The 27,539-nt window shown below is 41.0% G+C and overlaps 1 protein-coding gene across 2 annotated transcripts in view; it reads right to left on the bottom strand.

Moving 5' to 3' along the window:
• Nucleotides 1–27,539, bottom strand: part of VWA3B (von Willebrand factor A domain containing 3B) — a gene marked incomplete at both ends in the record, with an annotated part of 205,589 nt that overhangs the window by 27,973 nt on the left and 150,077 nt on the right. For both annotated transcript variants that reach the window (XM_082851818.1, XM_082851817.1), the window contains 3 exons: nt 7,580–7,784; nt 16,257–16,307; nt 21,335–21,453. In XM_082851818.1, coding sequence (XP_082707944.1) covers nt 7,580–7,784; nt 16,257–16,307; nt 21,335–21,453 — 375 coding nt within the window. The remainder of the gene's footprint in view (nt 1–7,579; nt 7,785–16,256; nt 16,308–21,334; nt 21,454–27,539) is intronic.

Genomic DNA, 27,539 nt, shown 5'->3' with positions numbered 1-27,539 from the left:
GCACTGAGCAAGGGAGAAGACTTAACCACTCTGACAGTCAAATCTCCAATCAAATCTCAGTCAATAGCAACTCAAAGGGCTTTTGTGGGAGGCTGAACTTATTTTGGGTGGTTTTTTTTTTTTGGTAGGAGCAAAGGAACCTAATAAATATGCATTAGATTCTGAATCGAACGATTTCCCTAGCTTGAAGAGCACACTTGTAACATCTTCTCAGGGAACACTCCCTTGTTGCTCTTTTAGGGAAGAATCAAAGAGAGAAAAACTTGGAATGTTTTAAGTATTGAAACCTGAAAATTACCACAGCGCTGTGGCCTGCAATTCGGATGTTACTGACATAGTTATCTACAGGCAGCTACTCCAGAGATGCACCACAGCCATACACTGGAGCCGCTTCTGTGTCACTGCCTGGAGCGTGGACCACCGCCAGCTGTCTGCTGTGGTTGTATACAGATACCTCACACGAGGTGATGGCATAAAAAGAAATGCTGAGCCTTTAAGAAAACTTTTCAAGAGATCTCTGTGCTGGTTACTCTGGGCCATCCACCTGCCCCCAGGTCCATTCCCTGCCCTGCTCCATGCCCCAGGAGGCTGACCCCCAAGGACAACATGACCCAATTTCTCTTGTTGGCTGACTTTCCAATAGGCGGAGCCAATGGGAGGCGAGAGGTCGGAGGGCAGCAGGGGGAGGAAGACAGGGGTATTGGCTCTGGGCTCCCTCCGTGCCCTTTGTCTCTCTAGGAATACCCCCTACTCTGGCTAGTGGCCTTCGCTCTTACAGGCTCCAGTAGCACTATTTCCCTCCACCCTTCAAGTCTGGGGGTGGTGACAACTTCCTGCTATTGCCAGTGCTGGGGTGAAATTCCCTTTTGGCTGCCTTAGACCTGCCTCCGCCTCTGCAAATAGTCCCTTCATTAATGTTTCTTCACTTGAAGTGACTGAATGGGATTCTGTTTCCTGCCTGGACCCTCCTGATAAGCCCTCCACATTCAGTTCTCCTCCTTCAGACTGGGAGGTCAATGACCATCCCCAAACCTGTTTAGGGTAGAACTTATGCCAATGAAAAAAGATGAGCCTTGTGGCAAAAGAGTGCCAGGGTCCACCCAGCTGCAATCTCCAGCCAGGATGGCTGTCCTCAGCTTTAGAATGAAAAGACAATCTGGCAGTGATTTTTGTCCCTGGAGCTGATACCCTCCTTCCCACTGCTAAACATCAGGATACTAGACAGAAACCTTTCTGGATACTATTTAGAGTTGGTGGGAGTTTTTCTTCCCTTCTGTGAATTTCCTTCAGTGGCTGGTCTTCCTGAGTAGGATCCTCTCCTTAAATCCCCAGCTAACTGGGGCATGATCACGGCACGGCAGCATCTTCTCTTTGGCATCCTCGCCCATCCCATCCAGGCACCTCACTCTCTCTGGGATTTCAGTCTCACCCTGGCCACATGTCCTACCCTTATCTCTCAGGAACCCATCGGGGGTCTGGTTTCCGTATGTTAATGTATCACCAAGGCACTGGCCTGAACGTGCACGTGTCATTCTTTGTGTGATGGCATCACTGATGCACAACCCACACCTGCTAATTCCCCACCCTTGCACCAGGGGATCTTCTGTGTCACTGTCACTAAGGAGTCAGTCCTCCTACCAGACCCAAGTATCAGCAGAAGAGACTAAAGGTTTTACTTGTGGAATGAGAAAGGCTGGCTAGTCATAAAGGGTTAAGGTGTGATGCCTCCGTTCTCCCCTTAAAGAGGGAATAATGAGAGCTGCAAAAGGATGGGTTACAATGCAAGAATGACAACTGGTCCAATTATTATTTGGGAGCAGATATAACAAATGACGCTACTTATTCTGACTTCATTTTATATACAACTCAAAGAAGTTTCTCTCTAAGTCTCCCCAACTAATGTTCTCCTGTGTAGTGTCAAAGTCACAACCCAATATAATGTTTTCAAATCCAAGTGGTCTCTTTTCGTCCCTTCATTCTCCCATTCCCATCTCACCCCGCCTCACCCATATCCTCCTTCCTGCTGTGCATTTTCCTAACACTCTCTTTCTCCTGGACAGTTTTCCATGGAGTGGACCACTCAATTAGTCATTCTTCAAAGCTAGAGACTCCACATTCCTTGCCAGTCTCAACTTGGAAAAGTAACCGCGTGCAGCCAGCTGTGTAAGTACATTTCCGAGGCCTCTATTAGGGTTGTTTAGAGCTACTTAGAATTTAACAAGACTTTCTGCCTCCGAGTTTTTAAAGGCAGCCAAGGTTGGGTGCAGAAAGCCCGTTGGATCTTTCTGGGTCTGGATTCTGTGGGATTTGCTCTGGAGAACAATCCTTATTTACCAAGAAAATGCTGCAGGACAACATAGCTGGAGCTGCCCTAGACCAGGCTCCCAGCGAAAACTTGGGAAGTTTAATTACAACTCAGATGCCCTTGGTGATTTCCACCATACTGCAGCTCCGAGGGCTCAGGAGTGGCCAGTGACGCTGGACTCTGCAATCACGGCAACAAGAAGGGTGCTCGTGAAGGGAGCTTTCAAGTGGAATTTACAATTTCAGAATTAAGATCTTTCATTATGCAGTCAGTAAGCCAAGCACCTGTCTCCAGGGATGCCACGAAACTAGTGGATTACAGAAACAGGGAGGGACAATTAATCATGGAATGTGTCCAGTATAAGGTGCTGGGCAGAGCAGGTGGGATAATGATGCTTGCCCTACGTCTGATCCTGGGGCCAGCAAGGGACTGCCAGTGAAAGCCTGAGTGGAAAAAGCAGGGCGCATTCTAGCCAGACACTGGCATGTATAGCCACTTCTCCCCACCTCTGATCCTCACCAACAGAAAAATCAGGAAGCTGTCCCAAACTCAGGAACCAATACGGCAGCTACTGTGGGTGCCAGCGTACTGTAGGGGAAAGAATCAGAGAGCCACAGACCTCCAGACTCCTTAACATATTCTGGAGTGGATCAAACAGTGACCACTCCCTTCTGAACACACATGGGCATTTCTGATTGGGCATCCCATTCCGACCAACTTTGATCACCTTTTGTTACTTCTTATCAATAAACTTTAGGGGGTCTTAATGAAAAACAGGTTTCTTCCTCTCCAAATTACAGTCATTGATCAAAATCTTCGGCCTCTGCTAAAAACATTTAAAGTGAGACTTTTTTTATATGAGTCAATAAAAATGACTTGCGCCTGTGATGGATTTTCACCGCAGGATCTCAAAAGGCCTGGCAATCTTGAGCTTTGGTCCGAACCATTTTTCAGGCTGAAGGATGAGACTTGTTAGCAGGTCATGAAATCAACTCAACAGAGCACGATAAAAATGGAATAAAAATACCACACAATACATCACACATGGTAAGGAGAAGTACCGTTTTAAGAAAATAATACAGAAAATCTTCCATTGCAGAGGGCCATGTTGAGAGTGGAAAGAACTCTGTAGATGAGCTGCCAACTATGGACCCCTCCCCGCCCGTTCATTACCTACGGACTATTGTCCTAGGCACATGGGTGCTTTCCTGAACTGACAGTGGGGGCTTTGGTCACCCTATGTAGGGACAGGGCAGTGAAAGGACAGCCTTAGCCCCTGACCAAGAAAGGGGGCAGCAGTGGACCCATCAATACCATCACACAAACTCAATGTCTTCCTCACTCTGGCTCCCACATCAAGTTCCCTCCATTTTTTCTCCTTTGCTTTCTAGGAAGATCTTGAACAAAAAGTGCGCTTCCTGTATTTACTTTCTCCACTGCTCTCTACTTCTCCATCCTCTGCACACTGGCTTCCACTCCCAAAATGCCACCGAAGTTGTTCTGGCTAAGATCACTAACGATCTCCCTCTTGAAAATCAAATGGTTTTCAGACATCATCCTGTCTGACTTTCCAAACTCCTCAGTAATATTTTAACAACGGAAATAGCAATGACGGGCAAGGTGGGTTGAGGGCATTTCCTGTTGAGCATTTAGTGTGGCACGCTGTACTGAGCATATTACGCGCGTTGTCTCACAACCATCTTGCAGGTGGCTACTATGATTTTTCTAATTTAAGGATGAGGGATCTAGGCTTAGAGTGCCTAAGGAAGGTCCACATCTGGAAGTACTGAGACTTGCATTCAGGTCTGTCTGACTCCAGACCCAGGGCTCTTGCCATCTCTCCTCCTCAGGCTCTGACATCATAGCTCCCTACCCTGCACCTTCTGCTCCTCTAGCTTTCCTGTCTTGGCCCTTTCCACAGTCTCCTCTTCCTTTCTCAGCACCTCAAATGACCTCCAAATCTATCTCTGTAACATGGACTTCTCTCCTAAGCTCCAAACACATGGCTGCCTATCGGGTTTTCTCGCCAGGATGCCCTGTGGACATCTAAGGATCCAGAGGACCTAAAGTGAGTTACCTTTCCCTGAAAACCCACTCTGCCTCTCATGGTACCTCTTCCTCTTGTTCTTTCATTCATGTATTCATTCGAATACCTGGGAGTGCCTACAAGGTGCCACGCGATACTGCAGCAACACTAGGTATACCCAGAACACAACGGACCAAGTCCCACCCTCATTCCAGCGGAGGAGACAGATGATGAACAAATACGTACATGATGTCAGGTGGTGAAACGTGCTGTGAAGAAAACAAAAATGTGGGAAGGGGTTAGAGAATGACAGGGTGTTTAGAGGGGCTGTCTCTCTGCGGAGCAGAGGTGACACGGATGTGGTGGCTAACCGTGCCTCTGTCTCCCAGTTGTCCAAGACGGGAAGTTTGTGGGTATCCTCAACGTTGCCCTCTGGCTCACCCCACACATTCACTTTCCACCAACTGGTATCTCTTTCACCCATTCCCTCCCCACTGTACCGGCTTGACTCAAGGACTCAACACCTCCCAGTGGAGGCTGCACCTGGTTTTGGTCTTCCCCCCCTACACTGAGCCTCATCTTGCTGCCAAAAAAATCTTTCCAAGACACAAATCTGCTCATGTCCTCCACTTGCTGAAAAGCCCTCGCTGGTACCCACTTCCTACAGGCTTGGTTCCTGATCCTAGGAGAGATTTCCAAGTTCCCTGTATTCTGGGGCCATCTTCCCTTTCCCGTCTTGTCTCCTGCCACGCCCCTGGTGAACATGCCATGCTCTTTCCACCTTCCTGCCTTTGCACAAAGTTTCTCTCACTCAGAACATTTCTCACACTCGCCCCCTCAAATTCCTACACATCCTTCCAGACCAAATTCAATCATCCCCTCCATGAAGACCTCCTCAACGCCTCAGCCAGAATCGTTCGCTTCTTCCCATCTTCCAGTTGTTCTATGGCTATGCCTCTGTTGTCATATTTATAATACTCTGCTACAAGGATCTGGGTTTCATTCCTTCAATAAATATCTTTGCGTGTCCACTGTGTGCCAGGCATCATTCTCAGTGCATGTAGCTATGGATACAGCTACAAGTAAGGCCAGACAAGACCTCAGCTCTCACATAGGTTACGTTCTATGCCAGTATGTCTCCTCCACTAGGCTGGATCCATGTCTCCATTGCTGTTAACAAACCCCTATTTTGTGTCCAATGTATGGTATCACCTTGGGAGGCCCCAAGGAAAGAAAGAAGAATGTGGCAGGCTGAGACCACCTGTGCCAAGGACAGAATCTGACCCATGGTCGGGAGTGAACAAATGTTTCTGGATGAAGAAATTGTGGAAATTATTTTAATTCCTACTCTGTGGACAAGGGAATAAAAAAATAGAGCAATTAATTCACATCCCATGAACAATGAGCTTTTGGTTCCCACAAATTCAGGAGACTACACTACGCTCTGAAACACAAGAGGCTTCTTTCCACTTCATTAGCAACACTTCCCATTTTAACACTTAATATAAAGTACAGATAAAAGAATAATGCTTGCAAATTCTGCTGTTAGGCAGTAATGTCACCAGAGCTCAACATGCGAAAGTCCCTCATTTAGAACCTATCTGTTCACCTCAACTAGAATAAGAGTGGGACCTGGTCCATGTGTTGAGGTACCTCTAGTGCCTAGAATAGGGCTTGGTACCTCATAGGAACTCATACATATTTCAACAAATAAATGAAAGAACAGAGAGGAAGAAGCGGGAGGAAAAGAAGAGCAGGTTTCCAGGGCGAGGGATTTAATTCATTTGAATTCAGTCTTCTTGATTCTCGGCGTTTACAGGGCACCTACGTGAGGAAGGCCAATATACAGCCACATGTTTGGGGTCATCAGATGGTACCTTCTAAGGAAAGACTGAACAACTCTTTGAGGAGGTCACTTTGAATAAAAACGACCACCCCCCCCCAATATATATAAATAAATAAATAAAAACAAAAATATAAATAAAGATATGATAAAACTTTTGTACTCCGCACAAAAGAAATCGCTTTCTACACTGAAGGAAAAAAAGCCATTTGCAGGGGAAAAATAAATTTAAATAAAAATAAGCAAATAAAACACAAGAATCTAGAACAGCAAATACAGAATTTAAAACCAGGCAAAGCTGGTATCACTTAGCAAAGACTGAAATCAAAAAAGATGAATCTCAAAGGTCAGTTCCTTGGATATATCTTTTAGACTATCATATGGTAAATATATTAAAATTATATAGAACTCAGTAAGATTCTGGATGAACTGTTCCAGGTTTACACACACCCTACTATAGTCAGAAAGAGGATATTACACAGGCAGCAAGTATTTAGAGCCCCCAAATGTTCATGTCCTTTGGTCCAAGAATCCCACACCTAAGAATTTATCCTAGCAAAATAGTTCAACTATATGCACTATAGAAGCAATAAAACATGATGTGAAAGAGAAGAAAATTGGAAAAAAACCCTCAAATGCCCAACATCCAGTGAAGAGTTAAACAAATGAGGGCATTTACACACCATGGAATATTATGTAACCACAAAAAATATCAGTCTGATGATTCAGCAAAAACACCAAGAAAATATATGAAACGTTGAAAAGTAGACCATAAAATGATTATGGATACTCTAACTGCAATTCTGTGTAAAATTTATTCAAGGAAAAGAAACAATTAAAAGTAAATGATACAAAGTGGTAATAAATAATATGGCTGCCAGAAAATAAATTTTCCTTGTAGAAGGTCTGTTTTACTAGTAATAATAATTGCAAACACTTATGTGGGGAACTTTCAATACTAAGTACTTTAAATGCTCATTTTGCTTCCGTAACAAGCCTATGAGGCAGATACTATTAACACTCTTATTTTACAGATTTAAAAAAAAAACCCTAAGGTTTAGAGAGACAGAGCCACTGGCCAAGATCACACAGGGATTAGGTGGTGGGTCTGAGGCTGGACTTCGGTCTGGCTCATATCAAAGTCCAGGCTTTTAATCACTACACGGTACTTCTGTTTAGATTTATTTTTCAATTAAAACACGTACTGTTTAAAAAATAAGGCCAGAGTAAAATCAAATGGCATTTCCTTTCTGTTGAAAGAAGTCCTGCGACCTTAAGTGGGTTGGCTGCAACTCTTAGAAATCAGTGCAGTGGGAGGTGGGAGAGAGGGGAGGCCAGCACAGGAATGGCAAGGGCTTGGGATAGGAGGGAGGGAGGGAATACAGACAACCTCCACGGTACACACCTCTTCAAGGGCCCTGCTCACATGATTCTCCTTCTTGGCAGCCTCCTGGAGCTCCATGGCCTGCTGCACATACATTTTCCCAGCTAGGATTTCATTCTCCAGCACTGACAGCTCCTTCAATGAAATGGGCCAATTCAACCGTTCTAATGCCTTGTTTAAAGCTGCCTTGTTTTCTAAGTAACGCATTGGTTTGTTTGCACCTAACCTAAGAAAAGAAGAAGAAAGAGAAACATAAAGTGATCATAGTAGAACATAGTAGAACATATGGAAAGATGTTTTTTCTGTAAACCCTCCCCTGAGAAACATCTGTCAAAGCAGATGTCAGGTGTCAGTTGACAGAATCACAGCCATGCCTTCTGGCTTTGGTAGTTTACGCAAGTCAGAAACAATCATCTCCGAGTCACGGTAGGCACTTTTCCCCATTACCTAATTTGATGATCTGATTTTATAGAAGTTTGATACACGTAAGTTATTTTTTCAACAATTTTTTCAGCGTATTTGGAACCCATTCCTTTCTCCCTAGGTCTAACATTTGGCAGAACCAACAGTGAGTTTCAAAGACATTTCACACAACTATGCCTAGCAGTGACTCTGGAAAACAAAGCAAACCCTAAACTCAAATATTTGTCTCAGTGCAGTAATTCTCCTATTAGCTCATGTTAGCTATTTTTATCTTCTCTCCTCTTGTGAGCCTAAATAGACCTAAACTTTCTGGCTTCACTGTTTTGGTACACAAAGAACAGAAGCCAAACTTTCTATCAGCTGATGAACAAGCTGTGTGATTCCAGGGGAACCCAGTGGGGTATGGAGGTCCCAAGTCCTGGATTCTGTTTCCAGTCCCAGTACTTATGAGTCAGATACTCATGGAAGCAGGTACAGAGATTGACTGATTGAGGGACATGGGGGAGGAAAAACATTGCATAATTGTCATTCTCTTATTGTTGAAAATGTCATGGCATTTTTTTAGATGTCGGGTGTTGGAAGAGCACACTGTTAAACCAGTACATTCACAGGACTCAATCCACAAACAAACTTGTCAACAGAAGACAGCAAAAATTCTTATTAAAACATCTAAATTGGTGTGATGTCAGCAAAGCGGTGAAATGAGAAACCCCAGGCCCTCATGCCCCCACGAAGACGCTGACTAACCATATAAAGACCAAACTGCCTTTGTGAGAATTCTAGAAACCAGTTAAAATGTACCTACCCTCCAGCACCACAAAGCCAAGAAGAGTAGGCATTGAAGCGAGTAGGAAAATGTGTTGCATTTTGTCTGGCCAAGCCCCTCCCCTTCCCTGGCACACTGCAGAGCAACTGGGAGAAAACTCCTATTCAACATGTATCCAACATTTTGGTCTTTTGTGGGGCTTCCCGGGAGACTGGCTTCTGTCTCACTTGACTCAGAATGTTGATAAAAATGGCAGTATACTTTGGATGCCAGGTTGGGGCAGCTGAGAACAAAGGCAAGTTTCATGGGTGGTTACAGCACCAGAGATACTGCCGTACTAAAGACAGACACCAGGGAGAGCAAGAGATTACGGGTTCCTAAGAGAAAAACAGGGGCAAAACCTCTTCAACTGGGAAATGACATGCACAAGCCTAGAGAAGACATATCCCCAGAAAAGGTGTGAGAGGGTCCCAGAATCTCTAGCCAGAATGATTGGTGAAGGTCTTCCCCTGTAAGAAGCCATCTGTAAAGACTGGGAGAAGTGTTTGTTTTATCAAATGCCCAAATATTGCCTAAAGATACTAAGGCATACAAAGAAACAGAGAAAGATGGCACAATCCAAGGAACAAAATAATCTCCACAAAATCTACCCTAAAGAAAGGAGATCTATGAATTACCTGACAAACAATTGAAAATAACTGTCTTAAAAATGCTCAATGAGCTCAAGGAGAATACAGACAACTAAATGAAATCAGGAAAATGATGCATGAACAAAATGAGAATATCAACAGATATAGAGACTATAAAAAGAACCAAACAGAAATTCTGGATCTGAAGAATACAATAACTGAGCAAAATGGATGGCTAGTGGGAAGCTGCTGCATTGCACAGGGAGATCTGCTTGGTACTTTGTGACGACCTAATGGGGTTGGATAGGGAGAGTGGGAGGGAGGCTCAAGAGGGGATATGGGGATATATGTGTACATATAGCCGATTCACTTTGTTGTACGGCAGAAACTAACACAACATTGTAAAGCAATTATACTCCAATAAAGATATATATAGAAAAATAATACAATAACTGAAGAATTCACTAGAGAGCTTCAAAAGCACACTTCGTCAATCAGAAGAAATAAATTAGCAAATTATGATTATTTTAAGTCATAAATTGTCACAAGGACAAAGAAGGACATTATATAATGGTAAAAGGGTCTATCCACCAGGAAGATTTGACAATCATAAATATATATGCACCTAATTTCAGAGCTCCCAAATATAGAAGCAAACATTAACAGAATTGAAGGGAGAAATAGAAAGAAAGAATATAAAAGGAGATTTCAATTTCCATTTTCAATAATGGATAGAACCACCAAACAGAAGACCAATAAAGAAACAGAGGACTTGAAAAACACTATAGATTAATTAGACCTAACAGACATATACAGAACACATCACCAGCCAACAGCAGAATACATATTCTTAAGTACACATGGAACATTCTCTCCAGGATAAACCACATATAAGAACACAAATATTAAAGGTTTTTAAGATAAAATCATATAAAGTATAATCTCCAATAACAATGGAATAAAACTAGAAATCATTAGCAGAAGGAAAACTGGAAAATACACAAATATGTGGAAATTAAACAACCCACTCTTAAACAACCAATGGGTCAAAGAAGAAATTCTAAGGGAGATTATAAAATATCTTGAGATATTTTAAAATAAAAATACAACATATCGAAATGTCTAAGATATAGCAAAAGCAGTCATAAGAGGGAAATTTATAGTGCTAAATATTTACATTAAAAAAGAGGAAAAATCTCAAATCAACAACCTAACTTTACACCTAAAGGAACTGGGAAAATGGAGAATAAACTAAACTAAACTAAACCCAAGTTAGCAGAAAGAAGGAAATAAGGATCAGAGCAGAAATAAGTGAAATAGAGTATAGAAAAACAATAGAAAAAATCTATGAAACTAAGAGTTAGATTCTGGAAAGAACAACAAAATTGACAAATGCTTATCAGCTAGATTAAGAGGAAAAAAGAGAAGATTCAAATAACTAGAATCTGAAAGGAAACAGTGAACATTACAACTGTTGTCACAGAAATAAAAAGGATCATAAAAGACTCCTATGATCCATTATACACCAACAAAATGGATAACCTAGAGGAAATGGAAACATTCCTATAAAATTATAACCAACTAAGACTAAATCAGGAAGAAATAAAAAATCTAAACAGACCTATAACTAGTAAGGAGACTGAATCAGTAATCAAATAATTTCCAACAAGCTTGAGCTCAGCACTATGTAGCTTCCATGGAGAGTGCTACCACACATTCAAAGAAGATTTAACACCAATCCTCCTCAAATACTTCCAAATATTTAAGAGCAGGGAACATTTTGAAACTCATTCTATGATGCCAGCATTACCCTGATACCAAAGCCAGACAAAGATACTACAAGAAAACTACAGCCCAATATTCCTTGTGAACATTGATTCAAAAATCCTCAACACAATACTAGCAAACCGAATTCAACAGCATATTATGAAAGGATTAAACACCATGAAGAGTGAGATTTTATTCCTGGAATGCAACATACAAAAATGAATCAATATAATACATCACAGTAACAGAATGAAGGAAAAAAACCACTTGATCATCTCAATTGATACAGCAAAATCATGACAAAATTCAACACTCTTTCATGATTAAAAAGTCAAACACTCAACAAACTAGGAATAGAAGGAAACTATCTCAACATAATAAAGGCCTCATAACTAACTCAAACCTTGCTTTAGATAGTGAGGAGGGAAGTGATGTCATGAAAGGTGGTGGAGTAGAGAAATCAAGGAATTTGTCTTTTCACCAAAACAACTATTGATAGAATTAGCTATTTTGAAATTCTGGAATCTAGTTGAATACTTACAGTATCCAGGGGAATGCTTGATGAAGACAGAGGCTGGCATTTAGGGAAATCTCTGTCAGGTCACTGGCTGACCACAGAGATGAAACAATACTTCAGTGAACACACATGACAAGGAATATAGTCTTTGCAAAAACAGTGTGGAAAGACACTAAACAGACAAGTGCAGCCTTCATCAGGCAACAACAGAAATTTCTGGGAAGGGTAGAGAATCTAATTTCCAGAGTTACTACGTTACAATGTCCAAAATGTTCTGTTCTCAATAAAAAATTGCAAAGAACACAAAGAAACATGGAAGTATATAACCCATTCACATGGAAAAAAAGAAACTGACAGATGAAGTCCAGACACTGGATTTGGTAGAGAAAGACTTTAAAATAACTGTCTTAAATATGCTCAAAGAGGTGAAGGGAACCATGGACAAAGAACTAAATGAAGTCCTGAGAATGATATATGAGCAACTAGACAATATCAATAAAGAGAAATTATGAAACTGAACCAAATAGAAATTCTAGAGCTGAAAAGTGCTACAGGTGAAATGAAAAATTCATTAGAGGGTTTTAACAGTAGATTTGAGCAGGCAGGAGAAAGAATCAGCAAACTTGCAGATAGATCAAATGAGATTACATAGTGTCTGAAGTAGAAAGAATACAAGAATGAAGAAGAGTCTAAAGGACATATGGGATTCTATCAAGCTTAACAACATATGCATTATGAGAGTGCCAAAAGGAAATGAGAGGGAAAAGCGTGAAAATATTTGGCAAAAATGAAATAATGGCCAAAAACTCTCCAAAATTTGATGGAAGACATACATCTACACGATCCAAGAGGCACAGTGAATGAAAAGCAGAATACACTCAAAGAGAGCTATACCAAGACACTATACTATAATTAAACTGTTGAAAGACAAAGACAAAGACAGAGAATCTTGAAAGGAACAAAAGTGGCTCATGAACAAGAAATCCTCAATAAGATCAACAGCTGATTCCTTATGAGAAACCATGAAGTCCAGAAGGCAGTGATAGGGTTTGTTTGTTTGTTTATTTATTTATTTATTTATTTATTTAGGCCACGCCGCATGGCATGTGGGATCTTAGTTCCCTGAACAGGGATCGAACCCAAGCCCCCTGCATTGGAAGCGTGGAGTCTTAACCACTGGACCACCAGAGATGTCCCCTTGATATGGTATATTTAGAATGCTGAGAGGAAAACACTATCAAGCAAGGATTCTATATCTGGCAAAACTATCCTTCACAAATGAAGGAGAAATTGATACATTTGTTAACACATAACAAAAGCTAAGGGTGTTTGTTGCTAGTAGGGCTTCCCCATACAGGAAATGCTAAAGAGAGCTCTTCAGGATGAAATAAAAGGACACTGGAAGACAAGTTACACTGGCCATATGAAGAAATAAAGATGACTGGCAAAGATGACTACATACGTAAATATAAAAGCTAATATTCTTGTATTTTTGGTATGTAACTCCTCTTTTGTTTCCTATATTATTTAAAAGACAAATGCATAAAACAATGATTATAAAGCTATGTTAACGGACACATAATGTAAAAGATGTAATTTGTGACAATAACAATATAAAGAGGGGATGGAGCTGGATAGAGACAGAGATAATGTACACTATTGGAAATAAGTTGATATCAATTCAAACTACTTTGTTATAAATTTAGGATGTTAACTGTAATCTCCATGTAATCATTAAGAAAATAATGAAAAACTATGCAAAAAAGGAAATGAAGAGGGATCACAATGATACATTAGAAAAAAAATCAAATACAAAAGAAGGCGATATTGGAGGAATTGAGAAACAAAATAGACAAGACATATACAAAACAAACAGCACAATGACAGAAGTAAGTCCTTCATTATCAGTAGTTACTGTAAATGTAAACGGATTAAACTCACCAGTTAAAAGACAGAGATAGGCAGAATGGATTAAAAAAACCATGATCCAACTATATGCTACTATAAAGAGACCCACTTTAGACTTAAAGACACAAATAGGTTGAACATGATAAAATGAAAAAAGATATTCCATGCAAATAATAACCAAAAGAGAGCTGGAATGATTATACTAATATCAGATAAAATAGATTTTAAGTCATACACTTTTACAAGAGAAAAAGAAGGACATTACTTATATTAATAAAAATGTCAAATCATCAAGAAGACATAACAACTGTAAATACATATCATCTATCAACAGAGCCCAAAAGTATATGAAGCAAACATTGACAAAATCGAAGGAAGATATAGACAGTTGTACAAAAAGGAGACTTCAATATCTATTACTTTCAGTAATAGAACAACCAGACAGAAGATCATAAAGGAAACAGAGAACTAGAAAACACTATAAAACAATTAGACTTATATATAGAACACCTCACCCAACAACAGTAAAATAAGTATTCTTAAATGCACATGCAACATTCTCCAGGATAGACCATATGTTAGGTCATAAGGCAATTCTCAAAATATTTTAAAGATCAAATCATATAGAGTACCTTTTCCAGAACAGTGGAATGAAGCTAGAAATAATAACAGAGATAAAACTGGAAGTATATACATACAAATATACACCACACTCTTAGACAACCAATGGGTCAAAGAAGAAATCACTATTAGAAATTGGAAATTAGAAAATACGTTGAGATAAATAAAAATGAAAATACAACATATAAAAACACATGGGATGCAGCAAAGCCAATGGTCAGAGGGAAATTTCTGGCTGTAAATGTCTAGTAAAAAGAAAGAAAGATCTCAAATCAACAACCTAGGTGTACACCTTAAGGAACAAGAAAAAGAAGAGAAAACTAAACCCAAAGCCAGCAGAAGGAAGGAAATATTAAAGATTAGAGCAGAGATAAACAAAAGAGAGAACAGAAAAATAACAGAATCAACAAAATGAAAAGTTGGGTTTTGACAATATCAACAAAATTGGCAAAGCTTTAGCTAGGCTGACTAAAAGGAGAAAAGACAGAACTACTAAAATCAGAAACAAAAGCAAGGACATTACTATTGATCTTACAAAAATTAAAAGGATTATATGGAATAATATGAACAACTGTATGTTTTCAAATTAGATAATCTATACAAATGGACAAATTCCTAGAAACACACAAATTACCAAAACTGACTTCACACAAAATAGACAATCTCAACAGCCTATAATAAAGACATTGAATCAGTAATCAAAAATCCCCCAACAAAGAAAAGTCCAGGACCAAAAGGCCTCACTGATGAATTCTACCAAACATAAAAAGATCAATTAACATCAATCCTATTCAATCCCAAAAAAACAAAAGAGAGGAGTCACTTCCAAATATATTATATGAGGACAAGATTCATCTGATACCAATGCCAAACAAAGATCCTAAAGAAAAGAAAACTACACGATTATTTCTGCTTATGAATATAGAACTAAATAGCCTCACCATATTACTAGCAAAACATTATTATTTATTTATATAAATTTATTTATTTATTGGCTGCACTGCGTCTTCGTTGCTGTGCACAGGCTTTCTTTAGCTGTGGTGAGCGGGGGCTACTCTTGGTTGCGGTGCATGGGCTTCTCATTGCGGTGGCTTCTCTTGTTGTGCAGCATGGGCACTAGGCACGTGGGCTTCAGTAGTTGTGGCATATGGGCTCAGTAGTTGTGGCTCGTGGGCTGTAGAGCACAGGCTCAGTAGTTGTAGCGCACAGGCTTAGCTGCTCCGCTAAGGGGATCTTCCCGGACCAGGGCTCAAACCCATGTTCCCTGCATTGGCAGGCAGTTTCTTAACCACTGCGCCACCAGGGAAGTCCGACTTCAGTTTTTTAAAACGAGAAAAATAACAAGTGTCGGCAACAATGTGGAGAAACAAGAACCTTCATACATTGCTGTATGTACGAGGTGGGAATGTAAAAAGATGCAGTTGCGGAAAGTAAATGAGAAGTTTGGCAGTTCCTCAAAAAGTTAAACACAGAATTACTCTGTGACCCAGAATACCCACGGCTAGGTATGTACTCAAGAGAAATGAGAACACATGTCCACACAGAAACGTCTACGTATTTTGCAGCATTGTTCATAAAAGCCCCAAAGTAGACACAACCCAAATATTCATCAATGGGAGAATGGATAAACAAACTGTGGTATATACATACAAGGGATCATTACTCAGGCAACAAGGAAGGAAATACTACATGTGCTTACAACTTGGAGGCACCTTGAAAACATTAAATCTTTACATTAACTAAGTAAAAGAAGCCAGACACAAAAGGTCACATGATATGTGATTCCTTTCATATGATATATCCAGAATACGCAGACTCACAGAGACAGAAAGCAGATTGGTGGTTACCAGAGGGGGAGAGAGGAATGGGGAAGGATTACTTAATGGGTACAAGGTGTTTTCTGAGATGATAAAAAAGTTTTGAAACTACAGGGAGGTGGTGGTTTGCACAACATTTTGAATAACTTAAATACCACTGAATTGTACATTTAAAAACTGTTAATTGTAAGTTACGGGAATTTCACCAAAATTTAAAAAATTTTTAACAAGTGAGAAGAAACTGGCTTACTTTTTTTTTTCCTCTTGAGATAATGCTTGCCAAACAATTTTATTCAGGCGCCTGTTTAAAAAAAAATCAACAATAGTTATTTAGGAGCAACAGTTCATTTCATGACAAAAAGCTGAACCCGGGCAGGGAGATCCCAAGCCCCGCAGCACCACCACCGCTGGACCATGTCACTGCCACTCGCTCAAAGAGATGGGATGTGAGTGTCTCCCACCCTCAGCATCACTGCAGAAGCCTCGGGGCTTTGTGGCAATCATGCTAAATATTAAAGGAGGGCACAGCTCTCTGCTGGATCAGGTAAAACCCGGACTGAGAAAAGGCAGCAAACAAACTGTTCCTCATTATCTCTGCATGAAGATATTTCTAAACACCCACTGCTTTTCTTCGTAAGGAAAAATATGTGTGCCCTTAACCTGCCTTCTGTAGACATTCTTCTGTCTGGATTCTCAGAGCAAAAATAAAAGGTTAATAGGGTCATAAATAAGAGGATTGGGACACACTTTAGAGATCAACCAGCCTGATCTCCTTGTTTTCCAAATGCAGCCGCTAAGAGGGGCAGACAGATGAAGCGCCTTACTTATCCAGCACCGAGAGCTGGTGGGGCTGAGACTAAAGCTCACCGAACGTGTTTGCAGAGAGATGCTGGCAACCCAAGAAGGAAGGAGGAAGTTGGAGCCAGTGCTTTCTATCAGGTAGTTACAGCTCCTTTTCTTGTTACTAATCAGTGGTGCTTTTTCCAGAGCTTCCAGCCCAGTTCTGTAGTGCTACATCATCACCCAAATCAGGCTTACTAGGGCACAGGGCACAGAACACTGGCTCCACAGGTTGTGAGCTGGTGTTCCATGAAGCAAAAAAGCTTCAGTAAAATGGGGTGGGAGAATACTGCCTCTCCCCAGGAGGCATGCTTCTAATCCTTGGACCCAGCGTCCGTGGCACAGGGCTCTGGGAGCACACTTTGGGTGGTGTTATCCTGCCCTGATCTCCCATCACAGGCCTGGTGAGATCATGGAAAGGGGGTCTGGCACGGTGGTGAAAAGCACAGACCCTGGAGCCAGACTGCCTGGGTCCAAAGCTCAGCTAGCTCCTCCTCTTATTAGCTGGGAGACTTTGGGCCAGTAGCCAACTTTTCTGTAGAAAGGGGGTAATCACAGTACCTCCCTCCCAGTGCTGCAGTGCAGACTCAACGAGCAAGTTATGTGCCGCACACAGAACTATGTCTCACACAGGTAAACGCTCTGTAAGTGACAGGAAGAGTCAGGAAGTGGGAAATAAGCCAGCTCGGCTCCTGTGTCTCTTGATGTTTTTAGTTTTTTGGGGTCTATTTGGAAATGGTTTTCTTTAATGATGTGGTTGATGAAACAATGGGCTTCTAAGGCTTGTGTGCATTTCTGGGGAAAAAACAAAACAAAACAAAACTGTAAATCCTTTTAAGTCTAAATCTTGAAAGTGCAGGCAGTAGAGTAGGGAGGTTGGGAGTGTGATGAGGGCTTGGGAGCTACGTGGGTCTGGGTTCAAATCTCAGCATCTCCACTTTGCCACCGTGTGAACCTGTTACATAACTTTTTGAAACACTGTTTTCTTATTGATAAAACAAAGATAACACCACCTACCCTTGCAGTTGTGAGGATTAAGTGAGCTATATGTATAAAGTGACCAGGAATAACTAAGGCTCATTCCTTCCAGCTTCTGAAGGAGGGTGAGGCTTAGACACTCAGAAACAGTTGGTGAATGTGGGTCCAATTAGCTAGGACATGTCTCTAATTTTAATTCTGTTCTTCAGAAAATATTTTTCCAAGAGGGTATTTCCATAACCTCTATTATTCCTCTGTTTTCCGCCTTCACTGAACTATTTCAAAGCACACAGGGCAGAAAAAGCGAGTGGGTGTGAGCTGAGGGCAGCAGAGAGTGTGTGAATCCCGGCTCCACTGTCCCTGAAGGCAACCGTGGGAAAGCCTCTAAGCGTGCGGGACGAGGGCAGTCCTTGTGGGATGCTGGGATTTGACAAACCACAGTTTTCCTCTTTGCTTTAGGAGACTGAAATTTGGCTGAGCATAGCGTTTGCTAGCTTTCTCTACCTCTAGTTGGCAAATCCACTTGTACCGAGTGGCTCATTTGCAAAGCAACTTGTAACTAATGACACTTCAGAAGTCTAGTCAGCAGCCCAAGCAAATCGATGATAAGCAGAGGCTACTATGCCTGGTCCCTGAGCCAGAACTGATGCTTCTCCTGTGGATCTGAGGGCTGAGACCTTGACCTCAGATTCACAACACAGGCTGTGGAAAAGTCACCCCAGAATCCAGCCAACCCTGGTAATCCTCACTCAGAGCTTATGCTCAGACACACAAAGCCAAAACTGCTTCTGCAATTCTTAAAATATTGAACCAGAAGGACTCCTACACATGGGCACTAAGTGTGACCAAAACTGCTAGTTTATGTCACTATTTTGGCCAGAGGACTGTGAACTTCCCACTCATTTGGTCATCCCTAACCATACGGACTTAGGGTTATATCTGGCTTACTTGTGGTGGGAAACTCCTTAGAAATGTTGTATTGGGGATGAGATGGGGATAAACTAAGTTTCATTAATTACTTTTCATCTTTTCATATTCCGCATATCTTTAGAAAGATGAAGCAAGATGGAAAAGGGAACTGACATTTATGCCAGCAAAATTCTTCAACACTATTGAATACAAAAGATCAGGAAGCTTTGTTCTGTATAATATTAATGTTAATATTATTAAATAACAATAATAAATAAATAATTCATTTAAAATAAACATCAAGTTATTAATACCAAATAATACTAATGTAATCAATAATATCAAACATTAATCATATTAAAATAAATGTTAATGATCATATTTAAATTAATATCATTTTAATAAACAATATAGTATAATATTCCTCTAAGGGTACTAAAAGGCTTTTCTGGATTCACTCATTGGAAGTAAGAACTGGAACAAATCACTACTTTGTCTGTATTTTGGTTTTGCCATTAACGAAGGACTCTCTTCTGCCTGGGAAGGAAGGGTCCCTGTCCTGGAAACTCTCGGGAAAGGGTCAGCTCAGTGGGAAGAGCTGTGTGACCCTTCCATTCCATGTATTTAGGGTTATTTTAGCATCAGCAGATATAGGGAATGAAAGAGGGAAATAATTAACATGAGTTGCTCTTTGTATGTAATTTACATAACCCTCACAACTGCCCCGAGAGCCAGATCTTGCAAGTGAAGCTCACAAGTGTCGTATGACCTGTCAAGTAGCTATCTGACCTCAAAGCCCCAGTTCATGGCCTGGCATCAGGCTTTCACAGGCCAGGTAATCACAGCACTCAAATATTTGAATGAGTCAAGCAAATTAAATTACAATATGAATGATATTATATTTCATTTTGAATAACTGAATTGGATCAATTTTAATAAGTAAACTTGAATTAGATCAAATTCAAATTAAATTCCAACAGTCAAAAAAAATATATATATATATATTATATATATATTGTGACACCTGCTAGGAAGAGGAGAAGACCAGGGGGAAAGCAGGCAGCCCAGCGCCTGCCTTCGGGGGCCAACATCCTCGCAGGGAAGGGACAGGCCTGTACAGAAGCTGTGAGCGCTCCAAGGGCCACACGCAAGGTGGGTGGTGCAGAGTCGTTGGGGAAAGGCCTCTCTGGGGAGGGCCGTTGGCGCTGAGGCAAGAAGGGAAGAAAGAGGACAGCTGGCGGGAGGGGGCAGGAAGAGGGGCAGTGGAGCTTCAAGGCAAGGGAAGGACTGCCTGGTGCAGGGGCGGGGAGGCGGAGAAGAGGGCCAGCACCAGTAAGAGGGTAACTACAGAGCAAAGTCTCAGGCCCACAGGGGAGGGCGAGCCTTGGCAGAGTTCAGCCTGCCTTCGAGAGAAACGAAGGGCCCACAAAGACTCAGAGAAGTCCTGAGAAGCCCGTGGAGGCAGCTGCAGGAGCCCGTGCCACACAGCCTCAGTTCTCAGGCAAGGGCAGTGGAGGAGGCTCAAGTGTAAGGAGATTTGGAGAGGACCGTGATGGGCGTGGGGCGGAAAGGCCAGCCTCTGGGCTGGGTCGTGCACTCCAGGCAACAGAAGTCAGGCTTTATACTTTTTTTGAACACACACTAGACACGCTGCAAAATGACAACAGATCAGTAAATGCTGGCCTGGGCCCCGTCGTTCACTCTGGTGTACTTTATTACCTTTCCCCAACCGCATGGTATTAATGAAAACCCAACTGCACAGCTTCCAGAACCAAGAATAGGCTTGCCTGGAGGAGCTGGGTAGCTCAACGTTTAATCAAAGCGTGTGCACCAAGGACTAATTAAGTGCTGAGGGGCAGGGTGCGGAGGTGATTAGAGAGCTGGGAGCGGGTGAGATTCTAGCCCCAGAGCTGTGTTCTCCACCAACACTCTGAGGCAGGCTCCCAGGTCAGGCCGGAAGGAGCCAGGCCCCAGGAAGGGGCTGGGATTCAAGGACCCTGGGTCTCCTTCTCCAGCAAACCCTGGGTTATCTGCCCTTGGGAAAAAAGGCCCCCTCACTCAGTACTAACACAGTGGCTAGTTAAGAGTACAGTTTTCACTGTAGTCAACTTGGTCATCTTCTTGATTTTGCTATAAAAATTGTTTAAATCAATTATCTCATTATTGTGGTGTTTCTTTATTGTGGTGTGGTGTCACTTTACAGAATGTTAGATACTAAAATGGTCCAATTCGCTCTGCTAAAAAGCAAAGCTTTAAAGAGCTCATGGAAACATGAGATTTCTGCAGAGTTTGGAAAGGGAAGATGGCTTCTCGAAAACCCCGCTGGACATACTCAGGTAAAGCATTGGGCTGGCCGAAAAGTTTGCTCGGGCTTTTCTGTAACACCTTACGGAAAAACCCGAACGAACTTTTTGGCCAGCCCAGTACTTAACGCAGTGCTGGCACAGAGGAAGCCCCTTATGTTAGCTGCTGCTGCTGTTAATATTCCTCACGGACCACAGTTAAACAGCTGCGCCAGATGAAAAATTTAAGCTAAAAGAAGGGAAAACAAGCCAAAACAAATTCCACATCCATTAAAGAGTAGCCAGGTGTAATACTCACTTGTCGTAGGACTTAATTGCCTGTTCCACTTTTTGCTTGTAGATATTAAGCTTCACTCCTTGGGGGTTAATTAAAGTCATCTTATTTGTGTCACTGCACACATGTGCCAGAGGGAACACCTATATGCCAATGCCAAAGGAAAGGGTCACTTGATAGGTTAACACGTGCCTTCAGAAATGGATCTGATGGCTGTACAGTATGTTTTTCTGACTATAAAATCAATACATTATATTTGTAGAGAAATTAGAAAATAGAGAAAATTAAAAAAAATAAGAATCAGAGATATCACTGCTAACCTTTTCCTTCCAATTTTTAAAACTATATATTTAAAAAATACCCCCCCCCCAAAAAAAAACCTGTTTCAGGAAACCCAAATCAGAATCAAGTGTTATCTTAATAAGCCTCTGTCAAATTGAAGGGCATCGGCGATAAGAAATAGAATATCATTGTTGCTGCTTTGTGAACTACTAGCTGGGTTAAACATCTTTCTCACATATTTATTTTATATTTGATTTTCTCTTAAGAATATCTGACTATAGTTAATATCTTTTGACCACTTTCTTTATCAATTTGTAAGAGATCCTTATACATGTCAAATAAAGAAGGCTTAGTGATCAATGAAACCACTTTCTGTAAGAACAACAGAGTACCAGAATGAGAGGGCATCTTTTTGAGTTCTTTCTGTCTGTGTCTGATGCTTCCTTCTGGGTTTGGGGATGCCTCTGATTCCATGCTATCTTAACAGCACCTGTAATATTTTACATTTACCTGTCTGCATATTACTTTGTTTCATTCACTGCTGTATTCCTATCACCTAGAACAGTGCCTGGCCCTCAACAAATATCTGTTGATAAATGAATAAATGTATGCTTGCAAAAAGGCTTATTCCATGTCTTATTATTTACATAAAAAGAAGAAGTCTAACAGGAGAATATAAGGTCTAACAGTGTTTCGATACTGTGTATGATTCCAACCACGAGGAGCATGTAGGCATTTTAGAAATGTGGGGAATCAAAGCAACTATACACCAATAAAAATTAATTAAAAAAAACCCAATTAATCATAAGATGAAAGAAAGCTTTGGCCTTGACAACAGGGACCTGTGATATTTACTTTCAGAATATTTTCTATCAGTAATTTCAATAAATTGATATGTTAATTTAAAAAAATGTGGGAATCACTTTTAAGAAGTAAATTTTTACTTCCAATCCAGATGATACAGAGCTCATGTTTTATGTTCCCCTTTGCCTTCAAAATCATACAAAAATTGTATTGTTGTTATTTAAGGAAAAAATGCATAAAAAGAAAGGAAGGAAAGGAAGGAGAGAAGGGAAAGGAAGAAGGAGAAAAGGAAAAAGAAAGATGCATGGTTGATGTATTTCTAGAGACAAAATGTTGAATAAGTCAGCAGGGCTGAAGTTGTGTCTTTGTTGACTCTCGTGGGCAAAGATGGCAGGGGCGGTGGGAGCTCAACACCCAGAAAGCAAGTGGGACTCTGAGTCAGGCTCAGTGCCTGAAGCCAGCACTAGTATGAGGTTCTCTCACCCCTGCAAGAAGGTCCTGCCTGGTGAGAGAGGACACTAGTGCAGTCTAACAACCAAGAACTGAACCAAACCATCCTCAATCCACACTATCCCAGTATCATCATGGGACAAGAGCTCTAAATACCAATGACTGGGGTACAAGGGGATGGATTTAGGTAACTGCAAAACAGAAGACAGAGAAAAAAACAGGTTTTTAAAAATCTTGTCAAAATGTGCCAACCGGGCTTCCCTGGTGGCACAGTGGTTGAGAGTCCGCCTGCCGATGCAGGGGACACGGGTTCGTACCCCAGTCCGTGAAGATCCCACATGCCGCAGAGCGGCTGGGCCCGTGAGCCATGGCCACTGAGCCTGCGCGTCTGGAGCCAGTGCTCCACACGGGAGAGGCCACAGCAGTGAGAGGCCCGTGTACCGCAAAAAAAACCCCAAATGTGCCAACGTACTAAAATTCCTAAATACACACACAAAAATGCTAAAAACAGTAGCTGAGCAAATCAACAATCAGAACATCAATTCACGTGAGTAGAAATTAATTTTACGAGCCACCTAACAATAACTTTATATGAATTATGATTAAAATTAAGTATGATTAGGTTGTTCAAAGATGTAACAGTCATATAAAAGTGTAAGAACAGAGTGCCGTTAAGAACAAATGGATGAGAAAAAGAACAGTATTTTAAATAATAAAGTCATGTAAAAAAAACAGATACTGAAATTGCAAACTACATAATTTTGCAATTAAAACATCAAGGCCAAAAGAGACAAAAAAAATAGCCAAAGATTCAGAAGGCTGAAAAGCAAGACATTTGGTTTGGCTGAATAGTCGAACCTCGCTACTTGTCAGACACAAGAAGTCATCATGTGGCTTCTAAGCAATCTTTGTCAAAGGGAAGAAGCCAAAACAGTGGGTTAAAAGCTGAGGTGACTGGACGTTGAAAACTTAATGAAATTTGCAGAAGTGGAAAAAAAAAAACCCAACCAAACAAACAAAAAACACCATCTCTTAAAATTTCACATAAACTTGCAGAGGAAAAATAATCAGTCTCAACAGAATGAAAGACCCTTACATAGGTATCTCCCCTGGGAAAAAGGCCCCCTAGAAGTCTATAAATAGCTCTGCAAACTGCCAGCTTATGGCTCAACTGCAAATCAACCCCACAAAGTATTTAGCAGCATTACACCATTTCACCAGGATCCGCTGGACGCCTGACTGACGGTGCGTAAAGAAAACCCATTGTTTAACGTTCTACCTCCCTCTTTGGTGGATTTGGATCTCAGGCCTTGCATGGCCATCATGGACTTCAGTGTGGTAGGAGTTCAAATTTGGCTCGTGTGTACCCACTCTCGTTCCTTTCTGCATGCAGATTTAGGGAAAGACAAAGTCATACTCCACACCTTCAGTCTGTGGTCTTGGTTTTTGCAACATGGTAGTCACGTGGAGGTCCCATGGGCTATTCTCTTTATGATGTCAAGTTTAGTGTGACTATGAGGTCATAAGGGGCATTCTCACAGGGACTTGGGGGATCAGAATCATGGCTTCCCAGCTTCTGTAGGGAAGCAGGTGGGGAGCAGAGTGTGATCAATGAGGAAACTGATACTATGTGAGAGGGAATGAAACCACCTGGTCACACCTCCTGAACATGGTTTACTTGTTACCTCTTTCTTTTTTTCTCTTTTTTTTTTTATAAGAAGAGGGGTAGACACAGAGACAGAGAAGTCCAGGCCATGTGATGACAGAGGAAGAGACTGGAGTAATGCAGGTCCAAGCCACGGGATGCCAAGGATTCCACCACCAGAAGCCAGGAACAGCCACGGAAGGGCTCTTCCTTAGAGCAGTCAGAGGAAGCATGGCCCTGCCAACACTTAGATTTCAGACTTCCAGCCTCCAGAACTGTGAAAGAATAAACAAATTTCTAAGCCACCCGGTTTGCGGCACACTTTGTCACAGCAAACCTAGGAAAGTAATACAGAGATAGGAATACATATATATAACTGTTTATGTTTTCAAAACAAAATAATGGAACAACCAACTAGCTGTTGGCTGATCTGGGAATGACTTCTTGGAATGACTGGGGGGACTTGGCTCTGCTCCACGTGTCTCTAGAAGGCTTGACCAGGCATGTTCCCAGGCACAAGTGAGTAAGCAGAAATAGCCAAGGAGCCTTAATGCCTGGGCTTGGGACTGGTATACCCTTGCTTCCGTTTCATTCTATTGGTCAAAGATACTTGCTACCTCTTATAATGCAAATCAAGCATTAACAACTAATGGGAGACGCTTCTGGACAGTGTTTGAAAATAAAAGGGAGCCTCAAGGTATTACCTACTTCAATTCTCTTGAGGTAAACCTAGAAGCCTTACCAAATTGATGCTAATCACACCCTGTGTGAGAAGATTTTAACTGTGAGGGATGGAGGGCAGAGGGAGGAAGGGGGGGCAGGGGGGAGGGGGGGAGTGAGAGAGAGATACTGACCATAATTCCTGGAATTCATGGACAGCCCTAGTTTGGGCTGATTCTGTTAGAATTTTTCCCAGTGTTAGACCAGAGATACACCTTAACCACTAATTTTGTCAATAGGTGAGAATAGTTTTATCAATTCTATTAAGAATAGTTTTATCAATAATGGGATTGTAGCTTTAAGATGGCGGAGTAGAAGGACGTGCTCTCACTCCCTCTTGCGAGAGCACCAGAAGCACAACTAACTGCTGAACAATCATCGACAGGAAGACACTGTAACTCACCAAAAAAGATACCCCACATCCAAAGACAAAGGAGAAGCCGCAATGAGATGCTAGGAGGGGTGCAATCACAATAAAATCAAATCCCATAACCACTGGACTCACAAACTGGAGAACAATTATACCACAGAAGGGAAAAATGACAACTAACATACAAGGGAACTCCCATAAGGTTAACAGCTGATTTCTCAGCAGGAACTCTACAAGCCAGAAAGGAGTGGCATGATATACTTAAAGTGATGAAAGGGAAGAACGTACAACCAAGATTACTCTACCCGGCAAGGATCTCATTCAGATTTGACAAACAAATCAAAAGCTTTATAGACAAGCAAAAGCTAAGAGAACTCAGCACCACCAAACCAGCTCTACAACAAAATGCTAAAGGAACTTCTCTAAGTGGGAAACATAAGAGAAGAAAAGGACCTACAAAAACAAACCCAAAACAATTAAGAAAATGGTAATAGGAACATACATACATATTGATAATCATCTTAAATGTGAATGGATTAAATGCTCCAACCAAAGGACACAAGCTCGCTGAAGGGATACAAAAGCAAGACCCATATATATGTAATCTACAAGAGACCCACTTCAGACCTAGGGACACATACCGACTGAAAGTGAGGGGATGGAAAAAGATATTCCATGCAAATAGAAATCAAAAGAAAACTGGAGTACCAATACTCATATCAGATAAAATAGACTTTAAAATAAAGAATGTTACAAGAAACAAGGAAGGACACTACATAATGATCAAGGGATCAATCCAAGAAGAAGATATAACAGTTATAAATATATATGCACCCAACATAGGAGCACTTCCATACATAAGGCAAATGCTAACAGCTATAAAAGAGGAAATTGACAGTAACACAATAATAGTGGGGGACATTAACACCTCATTTACGTAGATGAACAGATCATCCAGACAGAAAATTAATAAGGAAACACAAGCTTTAAATGACACAATAGAACAGATATATTTAATTGATGTTTATAGGACATTCCACCCGAAAACAGCAGATTACACTTTCTTCTCAAGTGCACATGGAACATTCTCCAGGATAGATCACACCTTGGGTCACCAATCAAGCCTCAGTAAATTTAAGAAAATTGAAATCATATCAAGCATCTTTTCCAACCACAATGCTATGAGATTAGAAATAAATTACAGGGGAAAAAATGTAAAAAACACAAACACATGGAAGCTAAACAATATGTTACCAAATAACCAAGAGATCAGTGAAGATATCAAAGAGGAAATCAAAAAATACCTAGAGACAAATGACAACAAAAACACAATGATCCGAAACCTATGGGATGCAGCAAAAGCAGTTCTAAGAGGGAAGTTTATAGCAATACAATAAGAAACAGGAAAAATCGCAAATAAACAATCTAACCTTACACCTAAAGGAACTAGGGAAAGAAGAACCAACAAAACCCAAAGTTAGTAGAAGGAAAGAAATCATAAGATCAGAACAGAGATAGATGAAATAGAAACAAAGAAAACAATAGCAAAGATCAATAAAACTAAAATCTGGTTCTTTGTGAAGATAAACAAAATTGATAAACTTTTACCCAGACTCATCAGGAAAAAGAGGGAGAGGACTCAAATCAATAAAAATAGAAATGAAAAAGGAGAAGTTACAATGGACGCCACAGAAATACAAAGCATCATAAGAGACTAGTACAAGCTAATTCTATGCCAATAAAATGGACAACCTGCAAGAAATGGACAAATTCTTAGAAAGGTATAACATCCAAGACTGAACCAGGAAGAAATAGAAAATATGAACAGACCAATCACAAGTAATGAAATTGAAACTGTGATTAAAAATCTGCCAACAAACACAAGTCCTGGACCAGATGGCTTCACAGGTGAATTCTACCAAACATTCAGAGAAGAACTAACAACCATCCTTCTCAAA

The sequence above is a fragment of the Leucopleurus acutus genome, assembly GCF_964270905.1.
Source record: "Leucopleurus acutus genome assembly, chromosome: 12".
NCBI classification, from domain to species: Eukaryota; Metazoa; Chordata; class Mammalia; order Artiodactyla; family Delphinidae; genus Leucopleurus; species Leucopleurus acutus.
Note: the sequence above shows the minus strand (reverse complement) of the source record. Positions and strands in the feature narration are given on the sequence as shown.